This window comes from Salvelinus fontinalis, chromosome 2 (genome assembly GCF_029448725.1).
Source record: "Salvelinus fontinalis isolate EN_2023a chromosome 2, ASM2944872v1, whole genome shotgun sequence".
NCBI classification, from domain to species: Eukaryota; Metazoa; Chordata; class Actinopteri; order Salmoniformes; family Salmonidae; genus Salvelinus; species Salvelinus fontinalis.
In genome coordinates, this window is record NC_074666.1 from 23635240 (window position 1) to 23654800 (window position 19561).

General features: G+C 40.6%; 2 protein-coding genes across 5 annotated transcripts; one reads left to right on the plus strand and one right to left on the minus strand.

The window, feature by feature from the left end:
- Nucleotides 1–119: 119 nt before the first annotated feature.
- Nucleotides 120–8863, plus strand: LOC129814912 (rho-related GTP-binding protein RhoF-like). 3 transcript variants are annotated; one of them, XM_055868067.1, is made up of 6 exons: nt 167–2546; nt 2726–2864; nt 4548–4635; nt 6842–6951; nt 7794–7928; nt 8140–8863. In XM_055868067.1, exons 1-6 carry the CDS (start codon nt 2539–2541, stop codon nt 8302–8304), a joined length of 645 nt encoding a protein of 214 aa, XP_055724042.1. In that variant the 5' UTR covers nt 167–2538; the 3' UTR covers nt 8305–8863. The 3 variants fall into 3 exon arrangements, with proteins under 3 accessions (XP_055724060.1, XP_055724042.1, XP_055724051.1); XM_055868085.1 differs by lacking the exon at nt 2726–2864 and having other exon boundaries at nt 120–204; XM_055868076.1 differs by lacking the exons at nt 167–2546; nt 2726–2864 and adding an exon at nt 2881–4207.
- A 799-nt stretch (nt 8864–9662) lies between these two features.
- On the minus strand, nt 9663–17674 carry LOC129814887 (transmembrane protein 120B). 2 transcript variants are annotated; one of them, XM_055868030.1, is made up of 13 exons: nt 17426–17674; nt 15386–15504; nt 15151–15267; nt 14993–15052; nt 14808–14903; nt 14619–14708; nt 14439–14504; nt 14210–14271; nt 13254–13346; nt 13085–13139; nt 12600–12664; nt 12051–12119; nt 11716–11803 (listed from the first exon to the last, which is right to left on the minus strand). In XM_055868030.1, exons 1-12 carry the CDS (start codon nt 17486–17488, stop codon nt 12070–12072), a joined length of 936 nt encoding a protein of 311 aa, XP_055724005.1. In that variant the 5' UTR covers nt 17489–17674; the 3' UTR covers nt 11716–11803; nt 12051–12069. The 2 variants fall into 2 exon arrangements, with proteins under 2 accessions (XP_055723996.1, XP_055724005.1); XM_055868021.1 differs by lacking the exon at nt 13085–13139 and having other exon boundaries at nt 9663–11803; nt 17426–17672.
- Nucleotides 17675–19561: the final 1887 nt, after the last annotated feature.

The window sequence follows — 19561 nt, forward strand, 5'->3', positions numbered from 1 at the left end:
TGTAAAAATAAAAAAGTGTTACCCAAATGTCTTATTCTATGACCGACAGAGCACTGTTAAATCCGACTGAATCATAGTATAAAGGCTTGTTGTATGGCAAAACCGACCAGCTGTTATTACGCAAGCAGAGAAGGAACACATTAAAGCACACCCAGAAAAAAGGGAATGGGCCTCTTGTGTAGAAGACCGACTGCTCGCAGCACAGTAGGGTATATTTATTTGTCTATACTCTCGGACCATTGTATGTCAAGCTGTTATATTTAGGCAAGCTATTTAGGCCTTAAAAAAGTTAATAGTTCAAATGATTGGTGTTTTCAATGACAGCATAACTAAATTCGTTTTATAATTCTTTGGTTTTCAGTTAATCGATACTGCTGTTTTCGATGGGGTTTTTGTCAGGATGTTTGAAAGCGTACTCCAAATCCCATTTTGAGTATTTAATTTAGAATAATGAATTCAAACCTTATTCAACCAACAATTAAAGCCTATAACCTATAGACAAAATAAAACGTACCTACAAATAAATCGACCCGGCGTAATTGAGATAATCTCATGTTTTTTAAAGCACTGTTAAATCTTACACAATCTATTGTCCAACAAACATTTAAATCGGCAATAATTTGAACACGTATTTTTATAATCGCATGCTTTTTGTACTTTCGAATCTGGTTTTCAGTTCCACAGAAATATAAAATATTATATGGAGGGTTTTTAATTTATCAAAATAGTAGGAGTCCTGTTGATTTATGTTGGATGCACGACGGCATTTTAGCTCATGAATTGTGATTAAGTATGTTACAGGAAAATAAAGATCACATTTTAAGATTTACATTTTGTTGTATAAACAATTGATTTCCATCTCCAACACTATCCAAATCACAATGATGCATGGAATTAATGTTGTAATCGTTCTGTGGAGGCTGTCAACATGTCCACTGTTACAGCGTGACCAATCACACACAGTCCAAAATGGACAGGAGAGAGGCCATAGTGGCCTATTAGGATTTTAAACATTATTTTACTCCAATTTATTGTGAATATTGAAGGTTTATTGACGCAATAACAGAAAAGCCAACGCTATTATTCATATAGGCTAACATTCCACTTCACATAAATCCCATTCGTTGTTCCATGATTCGTTGATGTGTTATTTAGATTAGAAAAATATGCTGATATAAATGTACATATATAGATAGACCTATTGTGTGTATTTTGCTTTTATTTTCTCTGGGTTTGTATTTATTTTTCCATGAACTGTATATGCTATCTAAACTAAATAGATGCTTTATTGGGTTTTTCTCTTTGTATTGCTTTTCACACACATTTGCATGTCAGGAAGCCTACATGACAGACCTACTTGAAATAGTCCTTTTCATGGCATTTCTGTAGATGACAATGACGCAATAGTTTGATTGTTACATACAATTATACATTTTTTAAACATTTACATAAAAAACAACCCAATGGTAGTCTATTTCTCTTATTAAATGTGAATCAAAATATCATTGTTATCCTGCTACCATTTTAAAGAAATTGTGTTTCAAATGTACTTGCTCCTTCGAAATGTTCATTGAAATATAATTTTGAACGGCAAATAAATATAAATTAATCAGATGTCTGTTATGTTTTCTTTTGAGTTTTTGACATTGATGGTTTTGATATCTGAGACAATTAAGAAGACTCAGAGATTATGATTTTAAAATACATTGTAGCTTTACTCTAAGAAAAATATGATGCCAATTTACTATTGGTCTAGTGGTCACATTTTCAGTATAATTTCAAGGGGCTCAGTGGAACCACCGTCTGTGTAGCAGTCTGTTTAACTATAATTCTCTCCTTGCCACTCCTGTCATGCTAAACTTTGGCATGTAACATGGAATACAATTCATGGAATGTCAGCAAAACGAACTGGGACCCAGACTAGAACCACACAGGGTGATATACTGTATGAATCAACGCAAAGAAGAGCCTTTTCTTCCATGGTGGTAAATTACAACAACAAAAAATATATATATATAAACACAACATGTAAAGTGTAGGTTTCATGAGCTGAAATAAAATATCCCAGAAATGTTCCATGCGCACAAAAAGTTTATTTCTCTAAAATTTTGTGCGCTAATTAGTTTACATCGCTATTAGTGAGCATTTCTCCTTTGCCAAGATAATCCATCCACCTGACAGGTGTGGCATATAAAGAAGCTTATTAAACAGCATGATCATTACACAGGTGTACCTTGTGCTGGGGACAAAAGGCCACACTAAAATGTGCAGTTTTGTCACACAACACAATGCCACAGATGTCTCAAGTTTTGAGGGAGCATGCAATTGGCATGCTGACTAGGAATGTCCACCAGAGCTGTTGCCAGAGAATTTGGTGTTCACTTTTCTACCATAAGCCACTTCAGTCGTTTTAGAGAATTTGGAGTACGTCCAACTGGCCTCACAACCGCAGACCACGTGTAAACTCGCCAGCCCAGGACCTCCACATCTGGCTTCTTCAACTGCGGGATCGTTTGAGACCAGCCACCCGGACAGCTGATGAAACTGTGGGTTTGCACAGCCAAAGAACTTACATTTACATTTTACATTTAAGTCATTTAGCAGACGCTCTTATCCAGAGCGACTTACAAATTGGTGCATTCACCTTATGACATCCATAACTTCTGCACAAACTGTCAGAAACCGTCTCAGGGAAGCTCATCTGCGTGTTTGTTGTCCTCACCAGGGTCTTGATCGGACTGCAGTTCGGCGTCATAACCGACTTCAGTGGGCAAATGCTCACCTTCGATGGCCACTGGCGCGCTGGAGAAGTGTGCCCTTCACGGATTGTGAACAGAGTGCCCCATGGTAGAGGTGGGGTTATGGTACGGGCAGGCATAAACTACGGACAACGAACAGAATTGCATTTTATTGATGTCAATTTGAATGCACAGAGATACCGTAACGAGATCATGGGACCCATTGTTGTGCCATTCATTGCCGCCATCACCTCATGTTTCAGCATGTTAATGCACGGCCCAATGTCACAAGGATCTGTGACCAACAGATGTATATCTGCATTCCCAGTCATGTGAAATCCATAGATTAGGGTCCAATTCATTTATTTTGACTGATTTCCTTATATGAACTGTAACTCAGTAAACTCTTTGAAATTGTTGCATGTTGCATTTATATTTTTGTTCAGTAGAAAATAAGAGCGCTCTTAAGGTATAGGCACAGGTTACTAGGTCAAGTCAAATGTTACTAGGCCTGTGTGTGATCCTAACCCCAGCTAACCCAGAGTCCACTCAGTTATAGCTCTCTATATCACAGAGCACAAATACTTCAGATACCACTGATCATTATTGGCTCCCGAGTGGCACAGTGGTCTAAGGCACTGCATCTCAGTGCTAGAGGCTATATCACAACCGGCCGTGACTGGGAGTCGCATAGGGCAGCGCACAATTGGCCCAGCGCTGTCCGGGTTAGGGGAGGGTTTGGCCGGGGTAGACCGTCATTGTAAAATAAGAATTTGTTCTTAACTGACTTTCCTAGTTAAATAAAGGTAAAAAAATAAAAATACATTGCTTTCTGCTCTGAGAGGGAAGGGGAGGGCACAGAGCAGAGTGAACTACTCAGAACTCTTCTACAGCACACTCAACACACCTTTCTAAATAGAGGAAGTGCCTCAGTGTGAGCCTCAGCCCCACCCAGTGATGTGACGGGACAGGCCAGATGACTACAGAGCGGTAGAGAGAGAGAGAGCAGCTGTAGACTGACTCTATTGCGTGACTGAGCTTTTACCACAGAGACGCTTCCAGTGAACAAATTGATTAGGAATAGAAGGGTGTTCAGGGTCACTAGGAAATAACTGAAGTTGGAAAGGACCATTAAGTGGTGAACAGAGCAGAGTGAGACACCTGTTCAAGATGAGACTGAGCTTGGTTTGTTCCTCTTGTTGACACTCATTCTTCCCAATTAGCCAGGTTCTCTTTAAAATTCATTGGGTAGAACTGACATGTGTTCAGACTCAGTTGGGAGGGACTGACTTTATCGTGACTTCTGTCTGACTGCGACCTGTTGGACTCTAGATATGACACAGAATGGTACTGTGACTAGCAATGGCAACGCTAAGAAGGGAGAAGAACTAAAAATTGTTATTGTGGGTGATGGGGGATGTGGGAAAACATCCCTTCTAATGGTGTATGCCAAAGGAGACTTTCCAGAGGTAAGGATAACATGGCATCTAGTGGCATCTCTTGAGATGTTTGCATAAACAGTTTAGACTATGCAAATATATTCATTTTTCACTAAATTAACTCTCCCAAAAAAAGTCATGGTAAGTTAGCACAAATAAGTAACACTATTCTAAATATAGGCTTCCTTCTCCAAAGATAATGATTTGTTACATAATTAAGGATTACATATATTCAAGATCTATGGCACTGTATCCAGTTTTGGTTGAATTACATTGTCTCAATTATGTGCATTTACAGTATCCCGTGGATGAAATGCAAAATGATTGAAATACTGAATTTCTTTCTCCATTTGTCATTTCTATTTAACAGAAGTATGCTCCGTCTGTCTTTGAGAAATATGTCTCCACAGTCACGTATGGAGGGAAAGAGATTCGGCTCAACCTCTATGACACAGCTGGTAAGGTCCCCTATGCAACATAATCATTATTAAGAATCTATAGATCAAGAAGAGGGTTCTGTTCCTGCACACTGGGCAGGTATGTAGGGTGTGGATCGTTGTTCTGTGGGTGTGGAGTCATCTTGCCTGTAATGCTGGAGCAGATATATTCTGATAGCATATCTTTGATCAGCTAGGTGGAACATAAAGCTAGATAGAAGGATAGAATTGTGTCAGGTCAGTGCAATCCAAGCATTGGGTTTAGAACAGAGATTCTGAAATGCTTTCAATTATTGACTAATATAGCCATCAGTTAAAAATATTGTGACTTATTTATCCTCTTGTTTTCTGGAGAATAAACAGTAAAAATAAACATGGGACTAGTTTGCTGGAGGATGAGAACTGAAAATGTGTCTTATGACTTTCTCTATAACTGGAAACTTTTCGTTTCGTTTCGTTGAAATATCATAATGGAGTATTGTAGATTTACTGTCTGACTGTAGTAGATTACATTGTTTTTGTAAACGATGAGTATGACGCGACATCTCACTGAGTATTACACCTTGCCCTCTCACAGCACTGATGCAATGACAAGCAGCAGTGTTGCAGAAAGCTGCTGTGACAGAGGATGTGGTGGAGGCTCATCTATAGAAATAATGTTTGTAACTGTATTTGCATCTAAGTGGTCCTTTGATACTTTAAACTAGACATTGCCAGTGAAACCTCAGATTATCAGCTCAAATGGCTAGATATTGAATTGAAAATCTTAATAGCTTCTAAATAATAACTTTATTCTGTTGAATTGTTTACTATTTGATTAAGATCATGTCAAACTTGATTTTCTAGTTTTTCAGCTCGTTGTTATGGATATTGTAAATCACAAATAGAGTACCACAGTATGAGTCATATTACCCATAAAACCTAGCGGTCAAAAAAGGAAATGGTTCCAATCGTTTTTCCACCATAAATGTTTCCCACAGGGGATTTTAGAAACACTTTTAGAAACACCTTCTTTAACCTGTCTCCTCCCCTACATACACACTGATTGAAGTGGATTTAGCAGGTGACTTCAGTAAGAGATCACAAAACACAGCCATTATTTTAAGTGTTTCTAAAATCCCCTATGGGAAAATGAATGGTAGAAAAATTATTGGAACCATTTCCCTGTTTTGACCGCCAGGTTTTATTGGTATTTTGACACCTCCACTATGTGGCTCTATAACAGCATAAATTGAGTGCACAAAACATTAGGAACACCTGACTTTCCATGACATAGACTGACCAGGTGAAAGCTGTGATCCCTTACTGATGTCACCTGTTAAATCCACTTCAATCAGGGTAAATGAAGGGGAAGAGACCGGTTAAAGAAGGATTTTTAAGTCTTGAGACAATTGAGACATGTCTTGTGTATGTGTGCCATTCAGAGGGTGAATGGGCAAGACAAAAGATTTAAGTCTCTTTGAATGGGGAATGGTAGTAGGTGCCAGGCTCACCAGTTTGAGTGTGTCAAGAACTGCAACACTGCTGGGTTTTTCACACTCAACAGTTTCCCGTGTATATCAAGAACGATCCACCACCCAAAGGATATCCAGCCAACTTGACACAACTGTGAGAAGCATTGGAGTCAACATGGGCCAGCATCCCTGTGGAAGGCTTTCGACACCTTGCAGAGTCCATGCCTCAACGAATTGAGGCTGCTCTGAGGACAAAAGGGGGTGTTACACAATATTAGGAAGGTGTTCCTAATGTTTTGTACACTGTGTATTTTATGGTTTTATCAAGACTTGTGGAATAGTTGGCTTCCTGAGAAGTTAGTTTCAGAAATTACTTTATACTTGTTCTCTATCAATACTGGATATTGCAAACCACTCCCCTCTAGAAATGTAAGTTACACATATTGACTAATAACAGTGGCAGAATGATCTACTTACTATGTTGGGGGCTGATTTTGGCGTTTCCAAGGACAACCTTTCACGTGTCCTAGTGCAGTGTCTCCACTGTGAGTCACCGGCTTATCTTAGCCTAACTGCCGCAACAGCCACTTTATTTGACAGGAAAAGGAAGTTAAAGCCAGGATGTGGTTTTATAACTGGTTATAACATGGTTCAGTATCAACTCATTCCATTACTAGAGGTTGTTAGGGGGGGTGTAATATTGTCTCTTTTTTCCTTCTATAAGTTCACCAAACACTTTATATTGAGTGCATTTGTGTCTCCATTTTTTTCAGGCCAAGATGATTACGATCGTTTGAGGCCACTCTCCTACCAGAATGCCAACCTGGTGTTGGTTTGTTATGATGTGACCAACCCCACCAGTTTTGAAAATGTCTTAATCAAGGTAAGCTCATTGATCATGATTCATCTACGATATTACATTATCCAGTGACAGCCAATGACATTCATATTCTTCTCAACAACAGCCAACGCTAAGTAAGCAGCTAACCACAGTGAATTTAAGGGCCTGCATGTTTTGCTAGGATCCCGGTACAGTGCATAATAGATCTAGTGAGTATTGTCTGTACAAATAAACAAGCACAACATTAGTCACCATAGAGTGGTGGGAAAGGGATTGCGAGTTCACCACTTATAAGTGGTTAGACATCACATCTAGGCAGGAATTTGATGAATGATTGTTGGAGATTGACTTTGATGTGACTGTGTACATTCTTTTGACTTTGCTCGCTATTTGTGACTCAACCAGAGCACATGAACTTTGACCCCAGTGGCTTGGCCTGAAAAACAAACGGGGCTGTGCTGGAAGCCTCCCTCAATGAGCAGGGAAATGTCAATAAAGAGCCATGAATGCAAACCATGTGATAAAGTCAAGGGGAATGCAGTCAGAGTGAGACTTTGTAAGCACAAAACATTACAGCAAGGGAGGGGGTAAACACACCTACTTGTAGAACCGATACCTGGGTGGACGTAGAGCCAAACCAAACAACCTGTCAATGTAGTATTTTTGTAGGCTATTTTATAAGTATCTGTTTCCTCTGTTGGGTCATTGATGAAACTTATTGATAATTGTTTATGGGTCCAGTCAATGAAAATATGAAAACAGTGCACACACACAGTATGCAAACACCATGATCCCGAGTGTAATCCCAATGTGACAGTTTGAGCTCCTTCCTACCTTGACCTCTTACCTCTACATTCACTATTGTGTTCTGCTGTCTCACGCAGTGGTACCCGGAAGTGAACCACTTCTGTCGCGATGTTCCTGTCATTCTGATTGGCTGTAAGACTGACCTGAGGAAGGATAAGGAGCGTACCAGGAGACTCAAAGCCATGGATCAGGCTCCCATCACTTACACACAGGTGAGGATCAACCTGTCCTCCTGATGACAGGGTTTATACACATAACTTGAGGTGTGGTGCTTTGACTTTAACCATTTCATTTGAATTATGGATAATGGCCTTCAAATGCTTGATCCTAGAAAACCTTCTCTGATTTGCCCTGTTTACCAGTCTCCAATTCTGGTCCAGTACTCCCTCTCATCCAGTGACTGCTCATTGTTTGGTTCCACAGGGTGAGGAGACCAGGCGGCATATGAGTGCTGAGCTTTATCTAGAGTGTTCAGCCAAATACCGGGAGAACGTAGAGGACATTTTCAGAGATGCCACCAAAAAAGCCCTGGCATCAAGCCGCAGAGCAAGACACCGTACGAAGAAGAGGCATTGTGTCATCCTGTGACCTCGTTCTAGTGAAAGGACAGAAGCTTGAAGTCCATTGACACAACGGGACACTCTGTCCTCTGGTCTTACATGCCAAAGCTACCCAATCTGCTGCTTGTCTATTATAAACAACTGCTTGCCACATCCTGGGTCATCTTAATTCAATTTCAAGAAGAGCCTGTTCCATCCCCAACCAATTCATGCCTTTGGGATCTGGACAATGATATTGAACACTGAACTAATATCTGCTAAGATCTGCTAGGATAGAGATGGAATTCCTGCTAGTTCTATGGGCGCAAGGTCTATCCTGGGATTCTAGAGTGGTTTTGTTATTGACTAGCTACGTTAGACCAGGGTGTAAATTGGCATATAAAATCAAATCAAATGTATTTATATAGCCCTTCTTACATTAGCTGATATCTCAAAGTGCTGTACAGAAATCCAGCCTAAAACCCCAAACAGCAAGCAATGCAGGTGTAAAAGCAGATTGAGATTGTGCTTCATTTACCTTTTTCAAATATCCTGTTATCAATTACTGAATTTCTATTTTTACTTTTATAAAGAACTTGTTATGCCTATTGCGGTGTTGATTTTTTAACATTTCTCACGATCATTGAGTGGTTGATTTGTAAAACATTTTTTGTAGCAGTTCCATTTCTAGGGTGAGGCACTGACCTACTTAATGTACTGTGTTACCTTGAATAACTCTTCCTTGATACAATCACAGCTCTGGTCCACTGATCACCTGGCAAGATTTGTTTCAGGAAGTTGTCTGTTAATGGATACCTACTCAGGGCAAATATCCCTATTACATATGTTCATGTAAGTGGCTTACCCTTTCTGCAGAGGATGATAAGTACTAATCAGTGACCGTGCTTACTAAGCATGTTGGTAAACAGTGCACCATCTTCTGAATACAATGTGATGCTGCACCTTTTATATTGTCAGGGCAATTTACTACTGTGGTTGAAAGCTGTTAGAAATGAGCTCCTTTCAAAGCTGTAGTCTGGACCAATATTTATTGCAGGTCACTAAATTAAATGACAGTGCCCACTAGTGGTCGTTGCTATGAAAAAAGACACAAAAAAAGTGTTTCCTACTTAGATAACTGAATAATATGGACATGCTGATTGATAAATGTATGTTTAGATAAGAAACACATCACATGATTTTCTAGTTGTAAAATGACTTTACACAGAGCCATATATATCCATGTATGTAAATAAATGGCTCTGACATAAGTATGTTCCCCCAAGAGGGAACAGCTACCACCATGCAAAGCTGATTCAACATTAACATAAGTCATATGTTGAAAATAAATCAGCCCAATCAATTAATCAAATGCCACAACTAAACATGAAAAGACATTACACAATCTTTGAATCAAATGTTTTATTTCTTTTACAGCCATGTATAGTGTGAAAAAGCTGTAAGAGACAGCATAAATTAAATTATTTTGTCCAGTGTCTCGTTGTTACAGGTGTACGTTCAGGCACAAGTTAGTCTTATGACAGGACAATCCATGACATGAACATTAAACCAAACTAACAATACATGAGGAAATAGGATCTGTTGTGTACTGCATTGTAGCAGATTTGACAGACTGACCATTAGACCAAAATGTTAAATTCAATAACATGCTTTAACTTTTTCCCACAAGTGTAATAAAAATAGTGGTTCCCTTCGAGAGTACAATAGATTTTTTTTTAAATGAAAACAAGACTAAGTCCAAGACATTACATTTTCCCCAATAACAACACTTCATTCCAAATGGAACAAAAACATACATCACGCAATTGTGACAGGCTACAGTGAGAGATAAGGCATTTAGAAAGCCCTGTCACTAAGTAATAAAGTTGAGACCAATCCCTTTGTTCAAATGCACATCTAATAACAGTAAAAAATGAAATAATGCTGAAAATGGGTACAAATGCTCTTGAGATTTGTACATAGTTCAGAGTGGACGCGTTACTATACATACCATGTATTTCAGCAGAGTTATATACACTTATATATCACTCCCGCACATTTGTGCTCAATACATTATTGCCAATCATTTGTTCACAGTACCAGTGCTCATAGCAGCAATTGTTTGTTGTGGACCTTAACAGCATATTGTGATCAAGGTGAACTCAAACAACCAGCATCTTATTGCACAACCTGAATTGTACAAGTCTCTCAAATAATAATTAATTGAAAGGGTTATCATTTTGAACCAGATTACAGGATTTTAAAAATATGGACTTTTGTCTATGCCGAATCCACTGTGTCTGAAATGATACAACACCAGGCACTCAGATAAGCAAGGTGCAGGCCATTACAGAAAAGAAACCCTTGTATACTCAAACTTGGTCAGTATCATTAGTATATGCATCATTTAAAAATTGAACGCCTGTGTAATTTATGGTTGCCAAATCAACCCAAACAATGGTAGTAAACTGCTGCTGTTAAAATGTGTAAATGTCCATGATCAGTTAAGTCCAGGCTGAAAGAAGAAGCAGGCTTTAGTTTATATAATATAGACATGTTACTATCCAGAAATAAGCAAATGGGTTTACTTTCAACAGCACACCGGGGAGAAATATATAGTTCAATGCATCTTTACTGAAAAACATCAAAACGACAGACACTTGTAGTTACAAATAACAGTGAAAAAATGGCTGTGCCCTGGACGTATTCGAATATGCCATACCAATAACAGTTATGTGAAGTAGTGACATGACCACACAGTACATGTACTTTGTAGGTAAACTCACCTTTTCTCATGACCTAATGCAGGGTTTCTCAAACTCAGTCCTGCCCCCCCCCCCCAGGTACACATTTGTTTTTTACCCTAGCACTACACAGCTGACTCAAATACCCAACTAATCCTCATCAAGCTTTGATTATTTGATTCAGCTGTGTAATGCTAGGGCAAACACTCAAACGTGCACCTAGGGGGGCCCAGGACCGAGTTTGGGAAACCCTGACCTAATGCTACTTGTCTTTGTTGAGTTGCATATAGTTTGAAGAGTGGCTCTCTGTACATGTAGTTCATGCTCCGACCTAAAAACATCAACACCATAATTAATCAGTCTGTCCACTCACTAAATCTATAAGGCTCAAGCCTCAAACGGTCCAGGATCGCAGTAGTTCATCTGCCAGACGAAAGCTGCTCTGTGTTGTGATTGCATGTGTAGTAAGGACAATGACAGGTTGTCGGAAACAAAAGCACACTCAGCCAAGATTATTGGTTAATGTTGCAGCTGTCATCACGGTCCGAGACACATTGGTCTCTCTGCTCTGTCTTTTCCTGGCACAAACCCTCTGCCGTCCATCTTTCCATCGGCTGTGCGTGTCAAAGTGCCCGTTTGCTTAATGGTTACTGGCCACTTGGAGGTCTGAGCTGTAGTCAGACTCGTTCACTCCTGCTTTTGCACCATTTCTGGGTTTTCCTGGATCTTTTGGTGAACAACTTTTAATGTGGTGAGAAAATTACCCAGGAATAGGACAAGAAATGTCAGTGCCAACATAAATACCTGAAAAGATACAAACAAAGGCATTAGGAATGACATGTATTCATGACATTTAGTATAATCACATCATGACACCATTTAGTATAATGACATCCCAAGGTTAAACTTCAGAAGTCTTTTATCGAGCATCGGCTACAAGAAAATACTAGACGAGCTTGCACAAGACGGGCTGGGAGTAGAGACATGTTGTACTGTATTGTATTTGAAAACAAGGGACTTAGAGATTGTAGGGTAGTATTTCTGTCCTTACCTGCCACTCTTTACAGTCTTCATGTCCTGCCAACCGAAACAGAGTCATAGCATTGTACAGCTGCCAGAACTGTGAAGGGGATTGGAGAGAGAGAGAGAAAAGCTCAGTCCAAGACCTGCAACCTTACTCAAGCAAACAAGCATGGAAGCTTACCCTGGAGTGTGTACATGTAAATGTATAAACAGCAGAAATAACCATCTTATTCACTGGAATAAGTAACACAATTAAAGCCTTGCAATCATGTTGGGCAAGACTTTATTTACAATAGTGACAGATTTTGCAATAACATCTTTTTACTTCCAGTTGACCGTCTCCTCACCCCACTCTCATCCCAGTCTGTGTGATTCACACTGGCACACACCCAGACTAACCTGACCTCATCCCTAGATGACCATTCAATACAATTGTGTTTAAGTTCCTCACTGTTGAGAAAAGATATTAAGCCTGATATGTCAATGTCTTGAGTTGAAAGTAGTAGGAAGGTGGAATAAATGTTAAACGACCTCTGAACTAAACCCATATTTAGGAGCTGTGTGGTGTTCGACTTACATGGCCAAAAAAGAGAAATGGCAAGAGGAAGGTGAGCCCTCTCCACATCCATGACTGAAACCCCTCTGAAAAACAGATATGCATACATTACCAATGGTGGAAAATTAACATTCACTAAGGCACAAACTACAGAAAGTTTACATCCAGTTTAAAAAGCTTTGTCAAGGGTACAGGTTAATCATTATACACATTATGGTAAGGAGAATACAGTAAGCTATATCAAAAACAGAGCTAAACATTCTGTATGTCAGAACCAATACTCTGTTCAAGGGGCAGCTGCAGACTGATTGTGAGATGTTATCCATCAGCTCACTGTGGTCAGCAAGATATACATTTTTCTAGTGTATTTCTATCATAATTGCAATTTTGGGCAGTAGAAAGGAAAACTTGAGATTCAAAGAGTGTGATGTTCTGCAAGGTATTCCGACAATTGGGATTTCACTCAACATGGAAGAGAAACAACTTGCTTAAGGGTGAAACCCCACCTTCGTCCCATTTTTGCAGTCACGGGGTTGCTTGTGGCCCACTTCATTGTAACAACTATTGACACACAAACGTCTTGTAAATGGTTCAAAAGCCCACAGGGGGTTTCCCAAGTCATAACCAATAAGCAAGCCTTAGAAACTTTCCTAACTGAAAAGGAGCTCATCTTACCCACTGTGAGGTCCAACTGATTTCTCTCCCCCAAAGCTCGTAACCGGTATAAGCAGCCACTTTGGTAGTAATATTGAAGAAAATGCACAAAGCCTGAAAACCAAAAGGATGGATAAAAAAAATTAGTATGTAACACCTTTACAACCAATAATGTATGAGCAATGCATGCACTTACATTTCAGTAATTTAGGCTATATTGTGCAGCTTGTGATTTTTTTTCTCCTCCCCTTAACACAATATCTACTTAACAAAACTATTAAAACGCAACACACAAAAATGTCAACTATTTTATTGAGTTACAGTTCATATAAGGAAATCAGTCAATTGAAATAAATTCAGCAGGACCTAATCAATGGATTTCACATGACTGGGCAGGGGCCCACCCAATCAGAACTAGTTTCTCTCCACAAAAGTTCATTTTTACAGACAGAAATACTCCTCAGTTTTATCATCTGGTCGGGTGACTGGTCTCAGACGATCCCGCAGGTGAAGAAGCCGGATGTGGAGGTCCTGGGCTGACGTGGTTACACGTGGTCTGCGGTTGGTCGTACTGCCAAATTCTCAAAAATTATGTTGGAGGTGGCTTATGGTAGAGAAAGGACTATTAAATTCTCTGGCAACAGATCTGGTGGACATTCCTACAGTCAGCATGCCAATTGCGCACTCCCTCAAAACTTGAGACATCTGTGGCATTGTGTTGTGACAAAACTGCACATTTTAGAGTGGCCTTTTATTGTCCCCAGCACAAGGTGCACATGTGTAATGATCATGAGGTATAATTCTTGATATGCCACACCTGTCAGCTGGATGGATTATCTTGGCAAAGGAGAAATGATCCCTAATAGGGATGTTAACAAATTTGTGGAAATTAAGTCAGCTCATGAAACATAGGACCAACACTTTACATGTTGCGTTTATATTTTTGTTCAGTATAAATAGAAAAAGTAGATGCTTACTCTGGTAAATGGAGAATGCAAGGAATTGACTTCTAAACATCTGATACATGGACCCCTCTGGCCTTTGAGAAGAAGCAAACAGAGGAACCAATCAATACAAGTAATGGGATAACGTTTCACAAACTGCTTGTCAGAAAACCTTTGAGTGCAACTGCCAACAGATGTTTTGCTTTTGACCAACAGCAATTCAAAGAAAGTGTTCAAAGTTAAAAATAAATAAAGCACTTACCAGGTAAGCATTACACCTGATAGGAAGGTAGAGACATAATGATGGGAGACCCACCACCCTTTGATCCTGAAAGGACACATGGAGTGGAATTGAAATAAAGAAGCATAACTTGGTAGGCACACTGGTAAAGTATTTTGATCTCACTGAGTTAATAATCACATAAAAAGCTTAGTAGCTCACCGGGACCCATTGCTCATGAGGATGCTTTCCCTTATGGTCAAAGTGCAGTAGTACCAAACCAGCAAGAAGTTGAAGATTTCATCTGTGACACTGCAACAACAAAACACAGACATTTACAACTACTTTGCTTTGATGAAACATTAAAAGATGCTACAAGGAAACATCAAATGCATAACATAACCAACTCACCGGTAATTGAGCAAAAAGAGACAGGTTATGGCCCCAAACATCAAGATTATTGTCATAAAAAGCTTGAACTTCTCATATTCATCTTTATAGGCAAATCTGCTCCAGAGAATAGAACAAACATGGGGTCATAAGCAGAAACCATGCGGATGTGACTGAATACAGATATTTTGTTAAAGCACACTTACTTTGCCTGGTTGCTGAGAAGTGTTACATTCACATTACCAAGCACCAAATTTAAGTACAATCTGAAAAGAGACAAACATTTTACAATATGCTTTGACACCCTCATATGGTAACATCTGTAACCAAAATATGTAATAAGCATGTCCTCAAATACACTGACCCATTCTTCTTTGGCAAATAGGCTTCCATATCAAAGAAGAATTTCTCTTTGTCTTTAATTTGCATTTGGATGTCTTTGATCAGTTCCATTTCTTTCTCACCACTTGTTTTTGTGCACCTGTAGAAGAAAATTAAACCTTTAAATGCTCAGGTCCTACTTATGGGGACCTTTGGAACAGGAAAATAAGACTGAACCATTCCGTGTCAACTGACAGCACTAAGAGTAGGCTACTTACTTGCACAGACTGTGCCCGAGGTCTTTTAGACCCTTCCGCTGTTTACTAATGGCACTGCTGCATGTTGCCTGGAGGTTGGTGAGCTCATCGAGCTTCTGTCTGTACACTTTGTGAGTTTCCTATAAATAAAATGTAAATAAATAAGCGAAGGATGTTTCATCTGTACTCAAATATGTTGATAGCAGAAACTGTCAAATCGGCAAATATTTTCACCAGAGAGTTTAGGCATGCAGTCTAGGACAGATCCCTCCCTTTAATTTCTAAGGAGTTTGAGGTTGATCCCTGATCTGGCAGAATATAACAGGTGGATGGAAGACAGCATTGCATTTGCCGTATCATTGAACTTATCCTGTCCTTTCAAGTGGTGTCAAGAAGGAAATGAGAGGGAAAGAAGCCACTGCACCCTGGTTAAAGTGACCCTTATTTGCTACATACCTGCATTGGTTGACTGATTTAACTGCGCAGAGTTTACAATTTGGGGGATTTCACTATAAAAAAAAAACTAGCTAGGTACTAATCATTGTTATCAAACTGAGCTAGCTAGTTTGCTTGCTGGTTATTATGACTTCAACAGGCTATTATTGCTAGTTAACGAGATAACATTTGCCATTCACTGGCCAAATTTCCATATATTAAAATCTAGCTAGCTGCACCAATTCAAGTAAACCTGACTCGCATACCCCAGGACACTATACTGAACAAAAATATAAAATGAAACAATTGCAAAGATGTTACAGTTCATAAGGAAATCAGTCATTTGAAATAAATTCATTAGGCACTTAAGGATTGGAAATACAGATATGCATCTGTTGATCACAATTTAAGTGGCGGCATGGATCAGAAAACCGGTGTTTTCTGACCACCATTTGTCTCATGCAGCGAGACATCTCCATCGCATAGAGTTGATCAGGCTGTTGATTGTCTCCAATGGCTGTACAGAGTTGATGGATAATGGCGGGAACTGGAACACACTGTCTAACACGTCGATCCAGAGCATCCCAAATGTACTCAATGGGTGACATGTCTGGTGAGTATGCAGGCCATGGAAGAACTGCGGCATTATCAGCTGTCAGGAATTGTGTACAGATCTTGGGACCGTGCACTTTCAGGCTGAAGGATGAGGTGATGGCGGCGGATGAATGGCACAACAATGGGCATCAGAATCTCAACACATATCTCTGTGCATTCAAATTGCCATCGATAAAATGCAATTGTGTTCAGTGTCCATAGCTTATGCCTGCCCATACCATAAACCCACCGCCCCATGGGGCACTGGGGGTTATGGTTCACAACGTTAACTTCAACAAACCGCTTGCCCACACAAAACCAGACACATGGCCTGCGGTTGAGAGGCTGGTTGGATGTACTGCAAATTCTCTAAAACGACAGAGGTGGCTTATGGTATAGAAAGGAATATTAAATTCTCTGGTAACAGCTCTGGTGGACATCCCCGCAGTCAGCATGCCAATTGTACGCTCCCTCAAAACTTGAGACATCTGTAGCATTGTGTTGTGCGACAAAACTGCACATTTTAGAGTGGCCTTTTATTGTCCCCAGCACAAGGTGCACATGTGTAATGATCATGCTATATAATTTTTGATATGCCACACCTGTCAGCTGGCTGGATTGTCTTGGCAAAGGAAAAATGCTCACTAATAGGGATGTAAACAAATTTGTAGACAATGAGAGAAATAAGCTTTTTGTGCATATGTAAGATTTCTGGGATCTTTCATTTCAGCTCATGAAACCAACACTTTACATGTTGCGTTTATATTTTTGTTCAGCATAATTATATTGGAAAGCTCCTGAATACAAAATATTGTGTACAATTATAAAGTTACCCGATAACCTTTTGTCAAATTAGTATACTGGGTTAACTAAGCTATCTAGCAAACTAACTAACAGGCTAGCTAGCAATCTACCAAACTGAGTTGACAATGGTAGCTATATCATCCTCCTCTCTTGCCGAACTGACGGTAGTACACGTCACGCTACGCACTAACGTTAGCTAGCTGTCAAACAGGCTTCACATAGGCCTACCAGTAATTGTTGATATTCTTGGTCAATTTCTTCCCAATCAGTTTGACACCTTTGCAGGGACATTGTGCCAGTTAGCGGCACGAGCTAGCTATTTCGCTTCCTCCGACTCCCTGTACAGAACCTCCAGATGGCTACAATACAGCCGCAGACAGTTACTAGTATTTTTTTGGTAGCAACCACTGAGGTATAATAAGAATGGTAGCCAGCTGTTCAAGATTATTTTTCCATGTCACGCTGTGCGCATGCGTCAGACCGCCCACTCCTGTCAAATGTATCGATGTGACGTCACAGTTCTAAAAGTGCTGAAATATTAATACTCGACAGGAACGCCTACTACAATAACAGCTTCACATTACTGTTTGAGAAAAACGTTTTGGATAATGATTTGAAGAGCAATATAATACATTTACAAGAACTGAAAAATGTTTCTGACTCAGCGCAAACGCTGACAGGAAAATGTGTACGTCTATGCAAATTGGTTGCTATGGGGATATAACGTTTGGTCACTGACTGTAGCCACCGTTCATTATAGACAGGTTGGTTGTTTAGCAACTTAATCGACGAGTGCACAACAGACGGGGTTAGTGTAAATCGGGAATATGCAACCCTGGTCCTGGAGTAACCGAACTGGAAGACTAGGTGTGTTGAATTTAGGCAATCATTGAAATGATCAATTAGCTCAGTTGGTCCGGTGTGGTGTCTAGTTGGAACAAAATCCTGCAGTATCTGCAGCACTCCAGGAAGAAGCAGACAGGAACTTTCTGGGGGAGGCGTAAACTTGGACGCGCAAGGTTCGACTTCAAACAAGGAAGCGAAATACACTGCTCAAAAAAATAAAGGGAACACTAAAATAACATCCTAGATCTGAATGAATGAAATATTCTTATTAAATACTTTTTTTTTTTTACATAGTTGAATGTGCTGACAACAAAATCACACAAAAATTATCAATGGAAATCAAATTTATCAACCCATGGAGGTCTGGATTTGGAGTCACACTCAAAATTAAAGTGGAAAACCACACTACAGGCTGATCCAACTTTGATGTAATGTCCTTAAAACAAGTCAAAATGAGGCTCAGTAGTGTGTGTGGCCTCCACGTGCCTGTATGACCTCCCTACAACGCCTGGGCATGCTCCTGATGAGGTGGCGGATGGTCTCCTGAGGGATCTCCTCCCAGACCTGGACTAAAGCATCCGCCAACTCCTGGACAGTCTGTGGTGCAACGTGGCGTTGGTGGATGGAGCGAGACATGATGTCCCAGATGTGCTCAATTGGATTCAGGTCTGGGGAACGGGCGGGCCAGTCCATAGCATCAATGCCTTCCTCTTGCAGGAACTGCTGACACACTCCAGCCACATGAGGTCTAGCATTGTCTTGCATTAGGAGGAACCCAGGGCCAACCGCACCAGCATATGGTCTCACAAGGGGTCTGAGGATCTCATCTCGGTACCTAATGGCAGTCAGGCTACCTCTGGCGAGCACATGGAGGGCTGTGCGGCCCCCCAAAGAAATGCCACCACACACCATGACTGACCCACTGCCAAACCGGTCATGCTGGAGGATGTTGCAGGCAGCAGAACGTTCTCCACGGCGTCTCCAGACTCTGTCACGTCTGTCACATGTGCGTGTGAACCTGCTTTCATCTGTGAAGAGCACAGGGCGCCAGTGGCGAATTTGCCAATCTTGGTGTTCTCTGGCAAATGCCAAACGTCCTGCACGGTGTTGGGCTGTAAGCACAACCCCCACCTGTGGACGTCGGGCACTCATACCACCCTCATGGAGTCTGTTTCTGACCGTTTGAGCAGACACATGCACATTTGTGGCCTGCTGGAGGTCATTTTGCAGTGCTCTGGCAGTGCTCCCCCTGCTCCTCCTTGCACAAAGGCGGAGGTAGCGGTCCTACTGCTGGGTTGTTGCCCTCTTACGGCCTCCTCCACGTCTCTTGATGTACTGGCCTGTCTCCTGGTAGCGCCTCCATGCTCTGGACACTACGCTGACAGACACAGCAAACCTTCTTGCCACAGCTCGCATTGATGTGCCATCCTGGATGAGCTGCACTACCTGAGCCACTTGTGTGGGTTGTAGACTCCGTCTCATGCTACCACTAGAGTGAAAGCACCGGCAGCATTCAAA